Genomic DNA, 15,582 nt, shown 5'->3' on the forward strand with positions numbered 1-15,582 from the left:
TTTATTTCAGTTAAAAGTATAAAGCCTGCGTACTTTATCAGCTGTTTCTGGGATTGCAATTGTTTCTGCCTTCTCTTTCGAACTTTTCACTAGCAGTTTTGTTGCCTATGTCCTTTTTTTGAGAAGGATGTAAGCCCCATCCTTAGAACTGAATGATCTTTCTACAACTTCATTACCCTCCAAATGCATATTGGTTTTCCTCTATTTTTTTGACATAGAGGCATAGTAAGAAGTTTCCTTTTTGTTCTCCAATATCAGTCACTTTTCTAGAGAGTGGCTATCCTGTTGTCAGTTTCATTTCATGACCAACTCTAAAGGCATTATGTTTAAGGTACCTTAGGAGTCCTCTTTAATGTCACGGATCTTAGTAGGATTCTGTTAATGTCACCTCCTAATGAGGTAGAGGGCTGTGACTGAATACTGTTTTGTCACAGTCATTTAGACATAGCATATGGTTGAGTTTCTTCTGACTTGGTAGGGTCCTATCACATTCTGTGTGTTTTCTCAAAAAAATTGAAATCTGGAAAATTCTAGGGGAAAAAATATCTCATTATGGGAGAATGCTAAACATGGACATTACTACTATAGTATTTAATACAGCCTTGGTGGTCAATGAAGGGGCAAAGTTTCCAAGGCATTCTTTTTTTTTTCACCAGACCTTGTAGGAACTTATTTTTGTGAGAGACCAGGTAGAGGATGTTACTGGAATTCTGATAAGTAGATTTACATGTGATATTTTCAAACTTTTTTGAACAAAATTATTTGTGACATTATGCAGAAGCATCAAAATCATCAAAACAATTTTTTTTTTTTCTCCAAACTCACCATCCAGGTTTTGTAATATTTGGTGTTTGAATGCATACTAGATCTTGTGATTATATAGCAAATGTAATTTGTGTTTGCAACTATTACTGACTTTTTCTCTTAAAAAATTCCCCTATGAACCATAATTTGACAATATTAGGCAACAAAGTTTATTTGTTTTTAAGAAAAACATAGAAACATAATTTCTAATTTCAAAGATATTAAACAACCATGCACTATAATATTTTTTACATCACTGATTTGAGCAAAGGATTACTTTTCTAGCATGCAATGGGCTCTTAAAAGAAAGCCTCAAAGGACTCCTAACGAATTTCAAACAACTGTTAAATAAGGAACATACTTTTCTATGCCTTCCAGAGGCTTAGTTCCTTACAGAAAAGGCAAGATGCTGCTAGGTTGTTCTGCCTTTTACTACTTATTCAGAGAACCACAGATTTTTACCATCAGAGATCTCCCTGCTCTACTGGGAACTTTATGGTTTGACCAGGTGATGTTGACTGGCACAAGACATATGTTCAGTGATTCACCACTTCCTTTTTCTAGTCATCTCAGAAGCGTATTGTGCCACATCTGTCTCACACATCCCCTAAATGCCCTTTCCTGATATATAGCTGGACCACCGGGCCAAGTTACTGTAGATTTTTTATTAGCAGCAATGAAACAACTAGTTTCAGATAGCACTGATGAAGTCTTTTCATAAAAGACTTATCACACAGATGTGTGTTTTTGAAACCCTAACAAACTTTAAAAGTATAGGGAAGATTTGTAAAGTTTTAATTCCTAAGAAGCCAGTGTACTGCTGATTCCTATAGCTGTTTTCCTTTCAAATGGCATATTATACCTGGATAACATTTTCCTCTATACAGAAGGCAGTCACTTACATGCACATATACAAAATAATAGCAGTTTGCTTGTCAGAATTGTTCAGAGTTCTGGCATTAATAAAATATTATTTGCGTTAGAAAATGTTTTTCCTAGTTAGAAAGTCCAAAGCAACTGAGTTCTGGAGGATAATGTTTTTTATACTAGTTGACATTAATGATAGAGCTACAGCCCTTTGTTTCCATTAACAGTAAAAATGCAGCACTATTAAAAACACAGAACGACATAACAGGGGCACAATATGATGAACGAAACATGAAGGCAAAACTAAGTATTTTTTCCCATAGGGGTTAAGATATTATTGATAATGAACTTTGTAAATCTAATGAAGATTCATTTCTGAAGGATGAGACTTATTTGTTTTAAAAGACATGACAGTGTGTATAGCAGTTGTTCATTGCACTCCTGATTGAATGCTAAACGTGGACAGTCCAGTTTTGACCAGTCTTGGGTGCTAATACCCTCAGAGTGGCTGCTGACAAAAGTAGCTACTTTCAAGCTGGCTATCTCCACTATGATGCTGCTGAGGAAGCTAGTTCCACACAGTGTCCTGTGACAGAGAAAAATAAATTTCAGAAATCGGTATTTTGGAGTTGGAAGGTTCACCACTGTAACACAAAACTGGCTGCTAATTGAAGTCAGTAGTTGCTGCGGGTCTTGGCAGTTTTGAAGATAGGAGCTGTGAAATGTGAGGAGTGTAAAGGTGGAGGAATGAATGAATCTATGTGTTTGCTTTTTTGATCTACTTTAAATAAAGTTTATTATAAGCAATCATGTCAACACTTCACTGGTATTGAAATAGAGCCTCTTTGTATGTAAATGCATTGAGGTTGCACAGGATCAATTAATCTTCACATTTAGCTTTCCCTGTCTTACTGTCACAGTGAGGATATGGCATACAATATGCCTCTTACAGTAAGTTACAGTGCACTTCATGATCCATAGTTTCTACTTGTGTGAGTACTCTCCCCCTATATTTTTGATTTGCACATGTTTTTAGGATCCTGTCAAGAATCAGACACCCAACATTGATCATTGTTGAGTATCTCTGATGGGTTTGTGAGACTTTCTCGGATGATAAAATTGCAAATAAAGGAAGTTCCAGAGTTGGTGTCCAAAGAGAATGCAGTGCTTTCAGTAAGCAGGAAATGTGTTCATTGTTGCATATAGCTCTGACTTACACCAGTCTATACCAGTGTTGATAACTGAATGTTTATATGGAAAATGACATTTTAGCTCTAGCTGTTGGCTGAACTTCAGCATTGATCACCCAGTGTAATATTTAACTATGCCAGGAATACGACTAGTTACATCATTTTCAGCTAGGAAAGGGAACCCATTCCCTTATAGTACTTCTACTTCTCTAAGATTCCATCAGTGAGAAATTTATTCACTGATTTCAGTAGCCATTGGGTTGGGATCATTGTCTGTGGTGGAATGGTTGGCAGGCTAAAATAACTGGAAAAAGTACTTAGTGCAGTTTTTCATTGCAGGAGCTGATGGAAGGAAGAAAACTGTAGTAGTGGAGAAAATAGTGGCTACATAATGGAATACATGGAGAAGCAGGGATGGTTGGCTCCATGTGGTCATGTCTTCTCTCCAGTGTTCAGTCAGGGAGGGGGATGAGCATCATGGCTGTTGTGAAAACCTTCCTGGAAATTATATTGGCACAACAGTGCATGACCCTTGAGAAAAGTAGTCAAGAGCCTCTTTGCTTCTTTAAAAGTTGTTTGGTCAAAGCACCAATAGAATTGTCTCTAAAAAGCGCATCCACCTGTCCTGACAAGAACTTGCAGTGTATGATCTGGTTGGCCTTTCTCATCAGTCATGTCTCTGAAATGTGGTTTATCAAGAAATGTAGAAAAATCTCATACTTTCTACTTTGGGGGGTAGAATTCTACAAAATTCTGTTAAATACATTAATGACAGTGCTGGTGGTATTCTGTTAGAAACAAGCTGTGAAAGTGCCCCAGTAAGTTTCATCCTCAGAGCTTTAGATACCTTTTTTTGGATTGTTCTTCAAAGCCCAATTTATAATTTAGTAGCCGGTGTGAAAAGTTAATGCTCTATGATGAATTCTCCAAGTTCATAGTGCCTGGGGAACTGTTCTGAAAAGAAAACAGTTAGAGAAGTCAGTGACGTGAACCTGCAGATTGCCTGGCATAGTCTTCTCCCATGCTGTGTTGGGTCTTCCAAGGAAGGTGTGTATAGTCATCACCTGCAGCCCCTCCTCAGCCCTCCACCTGTACTTCAGCCCTCCACATGGGTATGTGATGGGGAATATCTCTTCATATCATCATATGGTTTTAATACCCAGATAACAACAAAGAAGTAGGGGCAAGCTTAGGACGTACCATTGTTGTAGCCGTACAGTTCTACAGCAGATGGCAAAGGGGACTTGGGGAGGGGAGGAAATAGGAGTAATTTGTTTACCTTGGCACAGAGCTCCTGGGAGGATATCTCCTTACACACCACTTTTTTAATAGCAAAGAGATTCTACTTTGGATCAGTCAGGATTTAGCTAATGGTTAAACTCTGCTAGGAAGCAGTGTAGGCTTTCAATATAGATTTGTTTTCAGTAATATAGTTCCATCATTCCTAGACAAGCATTCTGATTATCTAGCAACTACTACAGATTTAGGGAGATCCCTTGTTAATTTTTTTTTTTCCTTAGATGTTTTTTTTCCTTTTTTCTTAGTCCCTTTACTTGACAAACAAGATTAAGGGATTCACTGATGTGGAAAATATTGAAATCACTGTAGGCTTTTTGGTCTTTCTCACTTCTCAGACTATATATGAGAGATTCCTTGTCCTCATATTCCCTTAGTTTTAGACAAGCTTTTGAGACCTTTCTTTTTTGCAGGCAAGGTCTGCCTTCCCGCAGATAAAAGAAAAGTTAATGTTGTTATTGTTCTGTGTCCCAGACCTTGTCACTCTCCCAGGCTTCCCCCCCCCCTTTTTCTTCTAACCAATATAATCTCCCATTTTTCATTTGGAGAATGACAGATTCAGGAGTGTTATAGGAAAAGCACTGGAGCAGGAATCCTCACTTACTTATCAGAATTTGGCTGCCAGTATTGTTGAACAAAACCTCTTTGGTGTGGATATTAGTAAATTTTCATCAAATGAAAACTTAAGTGCTATAAATTTAGAGTATACTGCTGCTATTGCAGGCAGTGCTGAACAGCTTATTCTGTAACTTTTAAAGCTGCCTTTTCAATTTAAACCTCTATGATACTATGTTTTGTTTCTCACATAGGTATGTGTGTACTTTTACCTTGTTACAATACAGCATCAGAATTTCTCTTCTGAGTTGCTTGTCCCTCTATTGTATCAGTAAAACTCTACAAATAGGCAAAATATGCATAAGTCAGTGGGGCACTGCAGCATCTGGGGCAAGAAACGTGCATGGGCTCAATTTCTTGTTTTTGAAGATAGTTCCTCAGTATAAGAGATTTCTGGCCATTAATGTTCTGAAGTCAATACAGGTTGGACAAACAACACGTAATACACTTAATGCTTAGCTGCTGCACACTTTCCTTCTTTTTCTGGTAGCTGAAGATTCTCTCACAATCTGGTTTATTTACTGTCACTTCCTATCACTTCCCAGAATGAAAAGGCCCTGAAAAATAGAACTCCTTCTTTGACAAGTTAGGTAAATTAGGCTTTCTTCTGGGTGAGCTGAGGGTATAATTTTGGATTGGAAAGGTACCCTTGGAGATAGAGAATATTCAGTACTTGCATAGTTTGTGTTTTTTTTCCAATAATCTTAAAGATATCTGTTTCTTAATTCATTGGTGTTGATGCGTATAGAATTTACAGATATAAAAGCTGAAGAATTGGGGCTGTATTCAAAGCAAGTTCCTCATCCTACCTAGAGCAAGGCTTATATATTGATAGGGTCCTAGCTTAGTTATGACAATAACTGTGGCAGTTTCTGTTTACAAATCAGTGTTTTGCACGTGGGTACCTCCACAAAGGTGGAAGTAATACAAACATAAAAATGGTAGCTCCGGTGGGCTAACATTTTAAGCAGTGGCTTGATTGGTCATATTGCTGTACCTTTTAGTTTTACATGCGTGTTTATGTGAATGTCATGCGGATGGAAACATGAATAAATGAAAAATAGGCACTTGTAGGAGAAACATTTTTATTTTTATTACAATGCAAACTCTGTGTACATACAATTTACCTTAGTATGGAGAGCAGCTACACGGTGGTTATGTAGATCCAGATTGATATTAATGTAACAGAAAAGACCTATGGGTGTTTTTCTTTGGGTATGTGTATAGATAGATGAATAAAAATGTTTGGGTTAATTTAGGAAAAGTTTCTGAAAATTCTCTTTAAAGAATGGATGAGAACGCTGCTTAAGGGAGTTGTATTAGTGATGAGAACCTCTTGAAGTAAAATGAGTTTGCTGTATGATTGAACACTGCTTTGCTTTTCACACTCCTAATGTGTGTGTTGCTTGCCTGCTAACCATGGCTGAAAGGCATGAAGTCACAGGCAACTATTAAAACATTTAGATTCCTAGCTTGTAAATACTGCATTTCTCACAGAATCGGAATGAAATCCGGTCTTACATTTCTTGTTCATCCACTTCATATCCATTGGGATGCAGCATTTGTGAAAGAATCAATTATCCATTTGTTAGTCAGAGGAGCTTTACAAATTATACATTAGCAGATTGATTTCTCAGGTTCACCATTGGGGGACTGATAGTATAAGGTGGGTTGATGATGAGTGTCAGGGGAGAAGGAATTGCCACAAAGAACACAATTAAAAGAAGCTTTCTGAGTGGCCGTGAATTTACTCCTAATTGAAGAGCTGACATAATCCATACTAAGTGCGTTTATTTCAAGCATTTTACATTAGGTAATTGATTATCACGAGGTACATTTGTTGATAGATACTTGATTTTCCTTTACTTTAAATTTAGGATTTTGCAAAAGCCTACATTTAGATCTTTATGTGCAAGGTGCCTGCTAGCTCTTTCTCCCTCTCCCTAAACTTTTCTTTCTTCCATTAAGGTAACATTTTTTTGCTCTATAGTGTCAGCTTGACATTATTGATTTTGAACAGTCAAACATACTTATGTTGTCCAGAATTCCAAACATGTCTCCATCAGAAAGAAAACTGCAGCTAATGGAAATTCAACTGAAGGCATTTCTTCCTTCTTTGCCAGAACTTCCACACTGCATGAAATTCTGAAGCTGTTCCCAGGTTAATAATTTCAGTGTATTTCCCTTCCTAACTAACAGGACCTTATTATTGCCAGTTTTTAATTACATTGCTTTAGAAATACTGTACGTGTTACTATTATTTATACAGTACTGGAAGTATCGTTGTGGCCACAGTGAAGTTGTGTGTTTTTACTTGTTTGACCTAAAGCTAGGGGTCTTGAGTAGGTTAAAAAAAGATTATCCCATGTAGAGTTAATTAAATAATTATTTGTAATTTCCTCAACATTTATAGGCAGCTGCCTGTGAGGTTTAAGATTAGATCATGTCTTAATTGAGTAATATTTACATGGATTATAAGTTCCTACTTTTTGAATTGACACTGACCTCAGATTGCCGTTTTAATTCTTAATTTTTAATTTATTTTTTTTTAAAATGAGGCCTGTAAATTTGGACAGATTTTTTTCCCCACCCATTTTATACCTTTAAAATAGTCACCTGACCAAACCCCAGAGCATATCCTGGTTCTGACTGAATCAAATGATCAGTCCTCCAGATTGTGATAACTTAGTGACTACCTGTGTCCTCTCTAACCTTGAGTGATTCTTCATCTTTTGTCGGCCTGTAAAGGTGGATGTTGCAGGAAGGGCGTTTATTTTCAGTACTGTAAAAACCAAAACCTATTTTCTTTTGTCAGGCAAATTAAACTCTTCAGTGGGTTAGCTGGAATAAGGTTTAAAAACCCACAAGGGAAAGACAGTTGTAACTCCAAGGCTGAGTTGATAACATTTAATAAAAATAAAAAATAAAAAATAAAAGCAGGGTGAGGGAGGTTAACCCCACAAAATTATCTGTGCTTCTCTTTTCTGAAATATCAAAACTGTCCATGTGGTGTTGGCAGGATATAAATACAACTAAATTTGAAATGGTACGGAACTTTGCTGACTGGCACAGAAGTATATTTATAAAAATAATTGATACGAAAAGATGAATTGGAGCTAATTCTAGAAGAAACACTTTGGTTTAGATAACACGTGCACCATTTTTATCTGTAGTCTTTTATCTCTGATTTCCTGGATAGTTTTAGATACAAATCTTAAACAGCTTTCTAGTGGAATGTGTTTTCAGAATGGTAGTTTTGACTGTTTTACAGCTCTGAACAAGAAGATCCTGACATTAGCTATTCTTGCTGGAACTTTATTTTATAATGTATTTAATATTCAGCTTTAACTGTTTTTAAATTCATGGTCTATCATCCCTTTCTGAGCTCCATAGAAAATTCTGACTGGTAAAGTCAGTGAACAAGCTAGGAGCCAGTAGTGCCAATTCCACTTGAGTGCTGAAAAAAAATTACTCTGTATGCTTTGCCTTGTGTACATCATCTAGAATAGCATCTCCTGTTGGGCCTTAACTGGAGGTTTGTGTAAGTGAGCTTTTAGTTGAATTTGTCTTCCCTGATTGTCATCTGTGTATAGTGCAGACAACAGAAAAAAAAAAAAAAAATCTGAGAAAGGAAAAGTTAAAAGCAACTGTTAAAGGTGTTGAGCATGCAGAAGGCTTGTAACAAGTTGCCAGTTATATACAGTGTTATAAAATACCATATCATCAATTTTTTACTCAACAAACCGTCTTGAAGTATTGTGCACAATTCTGAATGTGGGAAAAATGCAAATAAAATTGCCTTTTCCACCACTGACAACATTCTCTGTGTATATAAGGAGATGTTTTGCCTTCCGAGGCACTGTTTGGTTACCTGAGGGCAATCACACATTTAATCTTCAAAGTGTGCCACGTGGCTTTCAAACCACAGCATGACAGATAAATTCCATCATTCTGCTCCTTGTCTTCAACTTTTATGTGAAGATAACTTCCACAGTCTTACCTTGCCTACTTCCTACACTTCATTGTATCAGCATCAAACTTTACCAAAGCTGTTTGGCAGGAAAATGTGTGCACTGTAGGATTGAGCTGTCGACTCTCCTGGTGTGTCCTGTTTTGTTTCTTTTTGTCTTGGGCTTTGTTGCAGTAGAGTGTCTCCAAGAAGGCCCATCACACAGGAGTGCTGCTAGGTCTCCTGTTGCTGTCCTGTCAGCCCTGATACAGATGTAGGTGCTGGAGGGATGAGAAGAACATGGCCAAATGAACACTGTACCTTAGCATATCACTATGTGTCAAAGTGGGACTGTTCAAGATGGACTTTATGGCTTTCAACTTGTGAAGTAATAAAAGAACAGAAGAACTTTTGTGAGAAAGTTGTGGCAATGGCAACTTAGATGCAGCCCAGAACAAAAACCAGTGCCGCTCCCATGATGAACTCAGCTGAACTTTTCTGTGCCTGTCATTTCAGAGGGCCAGAGTTGTTTCTCATTGTAGAGGGAATGGTGGAGACATGCTGGCTTTTTTTTTTCTTTCCCCTAGACAGAATCTTCTCTTGCACCTTGATGAGCAAACAGAAGTTTAGAAAGGCATTTTCAAGGTAAGGCAGGAATAAAAGTGTGTGCTAGCAATTTTTAGGAAGCTTCTGGAAAAAGAGACTGTCAACTGACCTGTCTTGCCTTGCTCAGCATCCTCCAGGCCTAGAATTAGCCAACTGTGTGTGTAGCATCTGAGAATCAGAGCTTTCACAAGGGTGTTGACTGCACCAGCAGGCTGATGGGCTTGAGCTGTGCTCCTCAGCTGACACCCCCCAAACATGTCAGGAGGAACGCAGCCGGGGAATGTGCACCAGCTGCCTGTACTGCCAGTGATGCGCTTGCTTCTGATTTTGAAACGCAGCAAGTCAGTGTAACTGCTCTGTGGTGAAAGAAAACTACTTCTGGAGCACATAAGGAAAACTAATTTGACTTTTCCTCAGCAATGCACTTTTCAGCAAAGAACGCACAGCAGAAAGACTGCTTTGTGATAGCCAGTACTTGCAGTATTTTCAGGTGGTGGTCTGTGGTAGGTAACACAAAGTGAGACCAAGAGTGGTGTCTCCTACGCACGAGGAAGCAGGAAAGCGAAAGGGCTGGCAGCATTCTTTTCCCAACTCATCAAGGAACTGTTGAAGTGCAGGGCTCAGTTGTTCAACCTTGATTAGAAAGAAGCTTCTAGAAAATGAAATGTGATTTGCATTTCAAGGTGGGAGAGAGGAAAATTTCATTTCCCTAGTTGGAATTTTTTGGTGTGTGAAAGATTATGGGGAAAAGCTTTCCAAAGGCTGTGAGAAGACCTCAGTTCATATCTTGTAGATAGTCCATCTGGACAGTGTGATTTTGTGTAACTCTTGATGATGTACTTTTTATGTAATTCCAACTGCCATAACATATATATGGACCTGTGATATTTTAGACACAGTTTTGTAACACCTAATGTGACCCCATGACTCCAGCACTGTTCCAGTGACACTTTCTTTTCATGCAAATGTACGATGGATTTCTCTTTTATCTTGCTTAAAAACACAGAAGTGGTCTGTTTTGTGGTTCAATCTGTTGAAAATTTCATGAGTAGGAAAAGTTGTTCTTAAATGTGTAAGAGAGACTTACTTGGGTGAAGATCCTTCAATGGTGTTTGAAAACACATTTGTTACAGAGGGTGAAATCAGGATCATGGTATATAAGAAGGCTCTTTTGGTACTTGACTATAATTGGATGAGATTTTGTATGCAGGAGGATATGCATCACATTATTCAAATAATGTTATAAGTTAGTCCTCAGTACTTAAGGTGAGGATGTTTAAGCTAAAGTAAACAGTAACGGATACTCTATCACCCTGTAGACTAGAACCAAAAGTATATCTGGATAGGGAAAGGAAAATTTATTAAATTGGGGCAGTCTTCAGGCTTTTCTCAGTATATGTCTAAGAATGACCACGCCTGTGTTGCACTTCTAATATTCGCTTCACTTCTGAGAATGCTATTAGAGGCAAAAATGAAAGCAGGAGAAGGGATTTGAAGGAAGGAAGGAATAATTACCAGTATAGCTGTCAGAACAACCCAGAGGAGTTTTCAGTTGGCTTGATGCCGGTGTGGTCAGTGTGTTTGATCCTGAGTTTTGATAGTGGGAGAGGTTCTCAATGAACAGCTGTGGTACACAGGCGCAGATGCTCAAGGTCTGGGAACCTGGCATTTCATGAGAGCTCCAGAGCCCTGAGGTGCGTAACTGCAACAACTGTCAAATTTCAGGGTAAGGCAAAAGGCTGCAAAGGCGGCTGTCTTGGCATTGTCATAGAAATACCTATTCTGTGGGGTTTTTTAATTCATGGAACTAAACATTACATGACCGTTAACACATAAATCTGAGGAAGTGGGGGGGGTGTTAAAGCATGTGCTTAGTGATATAACTTTAAAGTCAACTTTAAAAGTCTTTTTTCTTTCTTTACTCTTCTTTCTGTAGAGCCCAGTGAAGATAAATCAGATCAGCCTGGATGAAAGTGGAGAACACATGGGTGTTTGCTCAGAAGATGGCAAGGTACAACAAATGCATTTATATATTTAATGAGGTAGCAGATAGTCCTTAGTATTACACTTGAGGTAATTGTGATACCTGTGGAGTTAATTCCTGCATTTAGCACCACCACTTTGACCATCCATTTTGAGAACTGAGCTCACCTTTGAATACTCAGAATTAAAGTCAAATATATTTTGCACAAATGTGCCGTAGGAAAAGTAATTACAAGAATGTCAATAATGTAACTGGTATTAAGCTGATTAACAGCTGTGGCAGGAGGACATGTCACCTTAATCATTACTGCTGTGCCAGTTATACTTCAGTGACTACTCTGCTGTTCCTGCAAGACAGTAGTTTAATGCCTTTCTGCTATAAATCCACAAAATTGGATTTTGTGGGCATGATTTCTGTGGGCTGGTGGTTTTCATTTTCACACACGTTATGAATGTTTCTCTTGAATTATAGAATCTTTTGATAAGCAATCATAGTTTATCAGAAGAATAAAGTGTCTTACAACAGCCACATTAAATAAATGTAAAATCAATATATGTACAGTTTCCTAAAAAACTGGCACCTACTTCCTTGACTGAGGACATATATCATTTGTGCAGTGTATAACTAACAATTATCAGTGCTTCTCTGGAATGTTGAGCTGTGACATTTAGTGGTTTTGGTGATTGATTTTTCACTTATAAGAATGTCTTTTTTGTTTTTAAGTCGATGGCAGTCTTTTCTAATGTTGGTTTGCAATGATAAAATTCTAATGCACAGGATGCATTTAAGCTTTCTTAATATAATGCTCATATACAAATGCAGTGCATTAAAAATAATTTAAATAATTTCTCAATATCCATCTCATTTACTGAGGAGAACATTTCTTACAGAGTAGACTTGTGGGGAGGAGGAATGTTGGTGATCCTAATGGATGCATCCCATTCAGTAGAAGTTCTATAAATTAAAAGTAAAAATTGGATTTTGCAGTAAGCAAAATGGGGAAGCAACCCCTTTATAGACTGTATGCACTTAGGTTTTTTCCTTCCAAATAGGTGGTATTTTTCCTCAACAGGCAGGCAGCCAGTTTATGTATCCAAGCCTTTTGTTTCTCAGATATCTTGATGTCAGTATCTTGACACGGTAATTGGGATACTAGTGCCTATCAAAGTGGGTTGTAGAATTTTACAGCCTCTCAGAAACACAGCAAGAGTGTCCTAATTGTCTAAGCAAGATAAGGGAAGGGTCAGTAATTGTGCAAGGTAATAAAATGTTGAGTTAACATTGTTGGTTTGGGTGTTTTGAATGGTGAGGGGAAGCAAGCACTTGCTGTAAAGGGCTCCTCAGATGTGACTGTGGATTACTGACTCAAAATATGTATGCTGCAGTGAGACTACAAGCCAAGCACATTTCTCATGTATTAAATTAATATTAAAAATACATATTTGACTTCAGAAATGTTCAAAAATCCATAATCCCTACTCTGGTGTGGCTGTATTTGAAGACTCCAATACTTTAAATGGTGAATCTGTGTTCATTTAGTGAAATAGCTATTGTGGATCCAGTAGGTGACATTACATGCTATACAAGGCAGTCTAAACTGCGGTCCCCAAGCCAGGGCTCATTTTAGTAATGTTTTTGATGCGGACCTGGAGTATCACAATTACAGTATTAATCATATCTGCCTTTCGTAGAGTCCAGAGATGCACCACCACACTGAAAAGCTCATCTGGAGATTTGAAAGATCTGGGTGTTTTGGAAGGTAGACTTTTCACCTGACCCAGAAAAGTGTGTGTCTGTGAAAGAGCCCACCCCTAAAATGGGTGAAAGCACATAGTTGTATATTGCGCTGCTATATAAGAAAATGACAGAAATTCCTGGCCAGATAACAAAGCACTGCTAGGTTCTGGGTCATAACAAAAGTGTAACTTTACCCTCTTTCCTTACTACAGTGGAAGTCTTCATATTGTAAGAACTTAAAACTCTTGTGCAAGTGGTTGCAAAGTTGTCATTAACTCAGATACAAGAAGGATTTCACTAGTTTTACTTACTGAAAAAAAGAAACAAGGAAAAGCAAAACAGCTTAGTTTTCTTAAATCAGTTTTAAACAAAAAAAAGGGGGTATGTTAAAAAGACTTGTGAATTTTGAGCCAGATGGGTTGAAGCAAGTTTTTTCTACCGGTTAATGGAGATATGTTTTCTAGGCCACTGCAAAAGATTTTTGCAATAGGCAGGGGTGCATTTTCCCATATTAAAGTGGATCCAATATGAGGAAGGTGGAAACAATTTGTCATCTTGAATGAAAGGTTTTATGATCAGAACACCCTCCTCGTATCTGTTCTGCTCTCTGATGCATTTTATTTTACTACTTTTTACTTTCTTTTTCCACTCTCAAGCTAGATTTGGACCAGCTATGTTGACTGAGGAGGGCGGGGGGCATAGCCGCATAGTGCAATTCTGTAACACTCTTATTGTTGGATGGTGTCCAGACCTCATGTCAAAACACCTGTATGTCATACGTGGCCTACAAGTGCTTTGAGAGCCACTTGTGACTCTTCTGTACTGTACGTTTGGTTCTTTGAAATCTTCCTTGCCAATGGACTCAACTGCAGCTGGTCACCACTGGCATGGAGAGGGACAGAAATTGAAACCACCACTTCAGTCTGGCTGCTGGTTGTTTAAATATTAGGGTATGAGAGGAGAGTTTTGGTGCTGGAATAAATAAAGGGGAAGCAGGCTTGCAGCTTCAGAATTACGAAGTTACTTCAGGTTAGTTTTTTTGTCTACTTGTATGCTGTCTTGAAAAACCTGAATCTTGACTCCCAATTTTGCTAAAGCTGTCTTACATTGTTGCATAACAGCGATGTAATTTGCACTTTAGTGGCTTGTAACTTTTTTAATATGAAAAATATAAATTATATTGAAAGCCCATGTGTTTACATGTTTTAGTGTCATGTTTAATGTCTGTAACAACATTTATGTTAACAACCATGAAGTATTACATAGATAGTTTTTGAAGAAGTGTGGCTTGTAGATAAAATGCATCTATTTTCCTGCCTTTTGATCAATGAAGGTTGGCTGCATCTTCCACATGTGGAAGCAAAAAACCAGTTAAGATAGGATGCACTGAAGTGGTGGGTTCTATATATTTAAAGTCGGACAGGATTGGCAAAATGTAGTGGACTCTCATCATGAAATCCTTTTTGCAGGTACCCAAAAACATCATGAGCTGATTAGGCATAGAAAGTAGAAATAGATAAATCCAGTATAAGTTGGTAATATCAAAAAGAATCACTTTCTCTCTGAAAAATGAAAGACATTAAGAAGTAATAAACTGTTATACAGTGTCCCTAGAGTAAACATGATAACATGTATTTTATGCTGAGTTGTTTCTGACTCTTTAGTTAATTGGCTCCATTTTGTTTTCATACTCTTAAAGGAATATCATATTGCCATGTCCGATGCAGTATTATGAAAATGTTGAAGGTACTGTTGCTAATGTTAATTTTGATTAATTTGTTTTAATCTGAGAGGGGTGTTTTGTTGTTTTTAAGGACTCTGCTTCCGTGGAATTTGCAGTGTTGCATTTTAACCATGTCTATTTCTTCCTCCTTTCTTCTCTCTGTCTTATTTTGTCCTTCCTCTTTTTCTTGTTTTCTTTAGTCTGTTGCATTGGATATGCAGTGCCAACTGATGAAAACAAAACCCCAAAAAACAAAATCCTCTAGACATCAGCCCGAAGGTTTTCTAGGCTTACAGCCAGGCCCAACTCAAATACAACCCTTTGGTTGGCTTACATAATCACAGCTTTGCGATACATCTCACTGTCTCCAAATATTGATTTTTCTAATCCTTTGGAGCGGTAGCTCAGCCCTACACAGTGCATGCTGCAGTATTTTTAAAGCGTGTTGTTAGAGGCAGTATATTCGCTAATGAGTAATGGACAGAGCTGATAATGCTGCTTAGGAGATGTATCCAGGAGACAAGCTTGAAAGGGAGATGAGGTGTTTTGAGATGTTTTTAACTTCTCTTAGACTGCTGAACTTTGAGCCACTCTGAGGATGGCTTAGTTCCTTGCTGATGGCTTAGTTCCTCTTGTAGTTTACCTGAAGCCTCAATTTTTTTATTCTGTCTCCTGCACTGTCTGCAGGAATTTTGGGGGAACCTCGCTTTTTGTGGCCCATTACTGGTATTTACAAGCTTTGTTCTGCAGATCTTTGTCTAGTGGTTTGGGTTGGTTTTTTTTTTAATTTCTATTTTTTGTTACTATATTT

The 15,582-nt window shown here is 37.8% G+C and overlaps 1 protein-coding gene across 2 annotated transcripts in view; it reads left to right on the forward strand.

Annotated features, from left to right (window-relative positions):
- VPS41 (VPS41 subunit of HOPS complex) overlaps positions 1-15,582 on the forward strand; it is a 110,588-nt gene that overhangs the window by 30,306 nt on the left and 64,700 nt on the right. For both annotated transcript variants that reach the window (XM_074900924.1, XM_074900926.1), the window contains exon 5: positions 11,264-11,338. In XM_074900924.1, the coding sequence (XP_074757025.1) occupies positions 11,264-11,338 (75 nt within the window). The remainder of the gene's footprint in view (positions 1-11,263; positions 11,339-15,582) is intronic.

This window comes from Athene noctua, chromosome 2 (genome assembly GCF_965140245.1).
Source record: "Athene noctua chromosome 2, bAthNoc1.hap1.1, whole genome shotgun sequence".
In the NCBI taxonomy this organism is placed as follows: domain Eukaryota; kingdom Metazoa; phylum Chordata; class Aves; order Strigiformes; family Strigidae; genus Athene; species Athene noctua.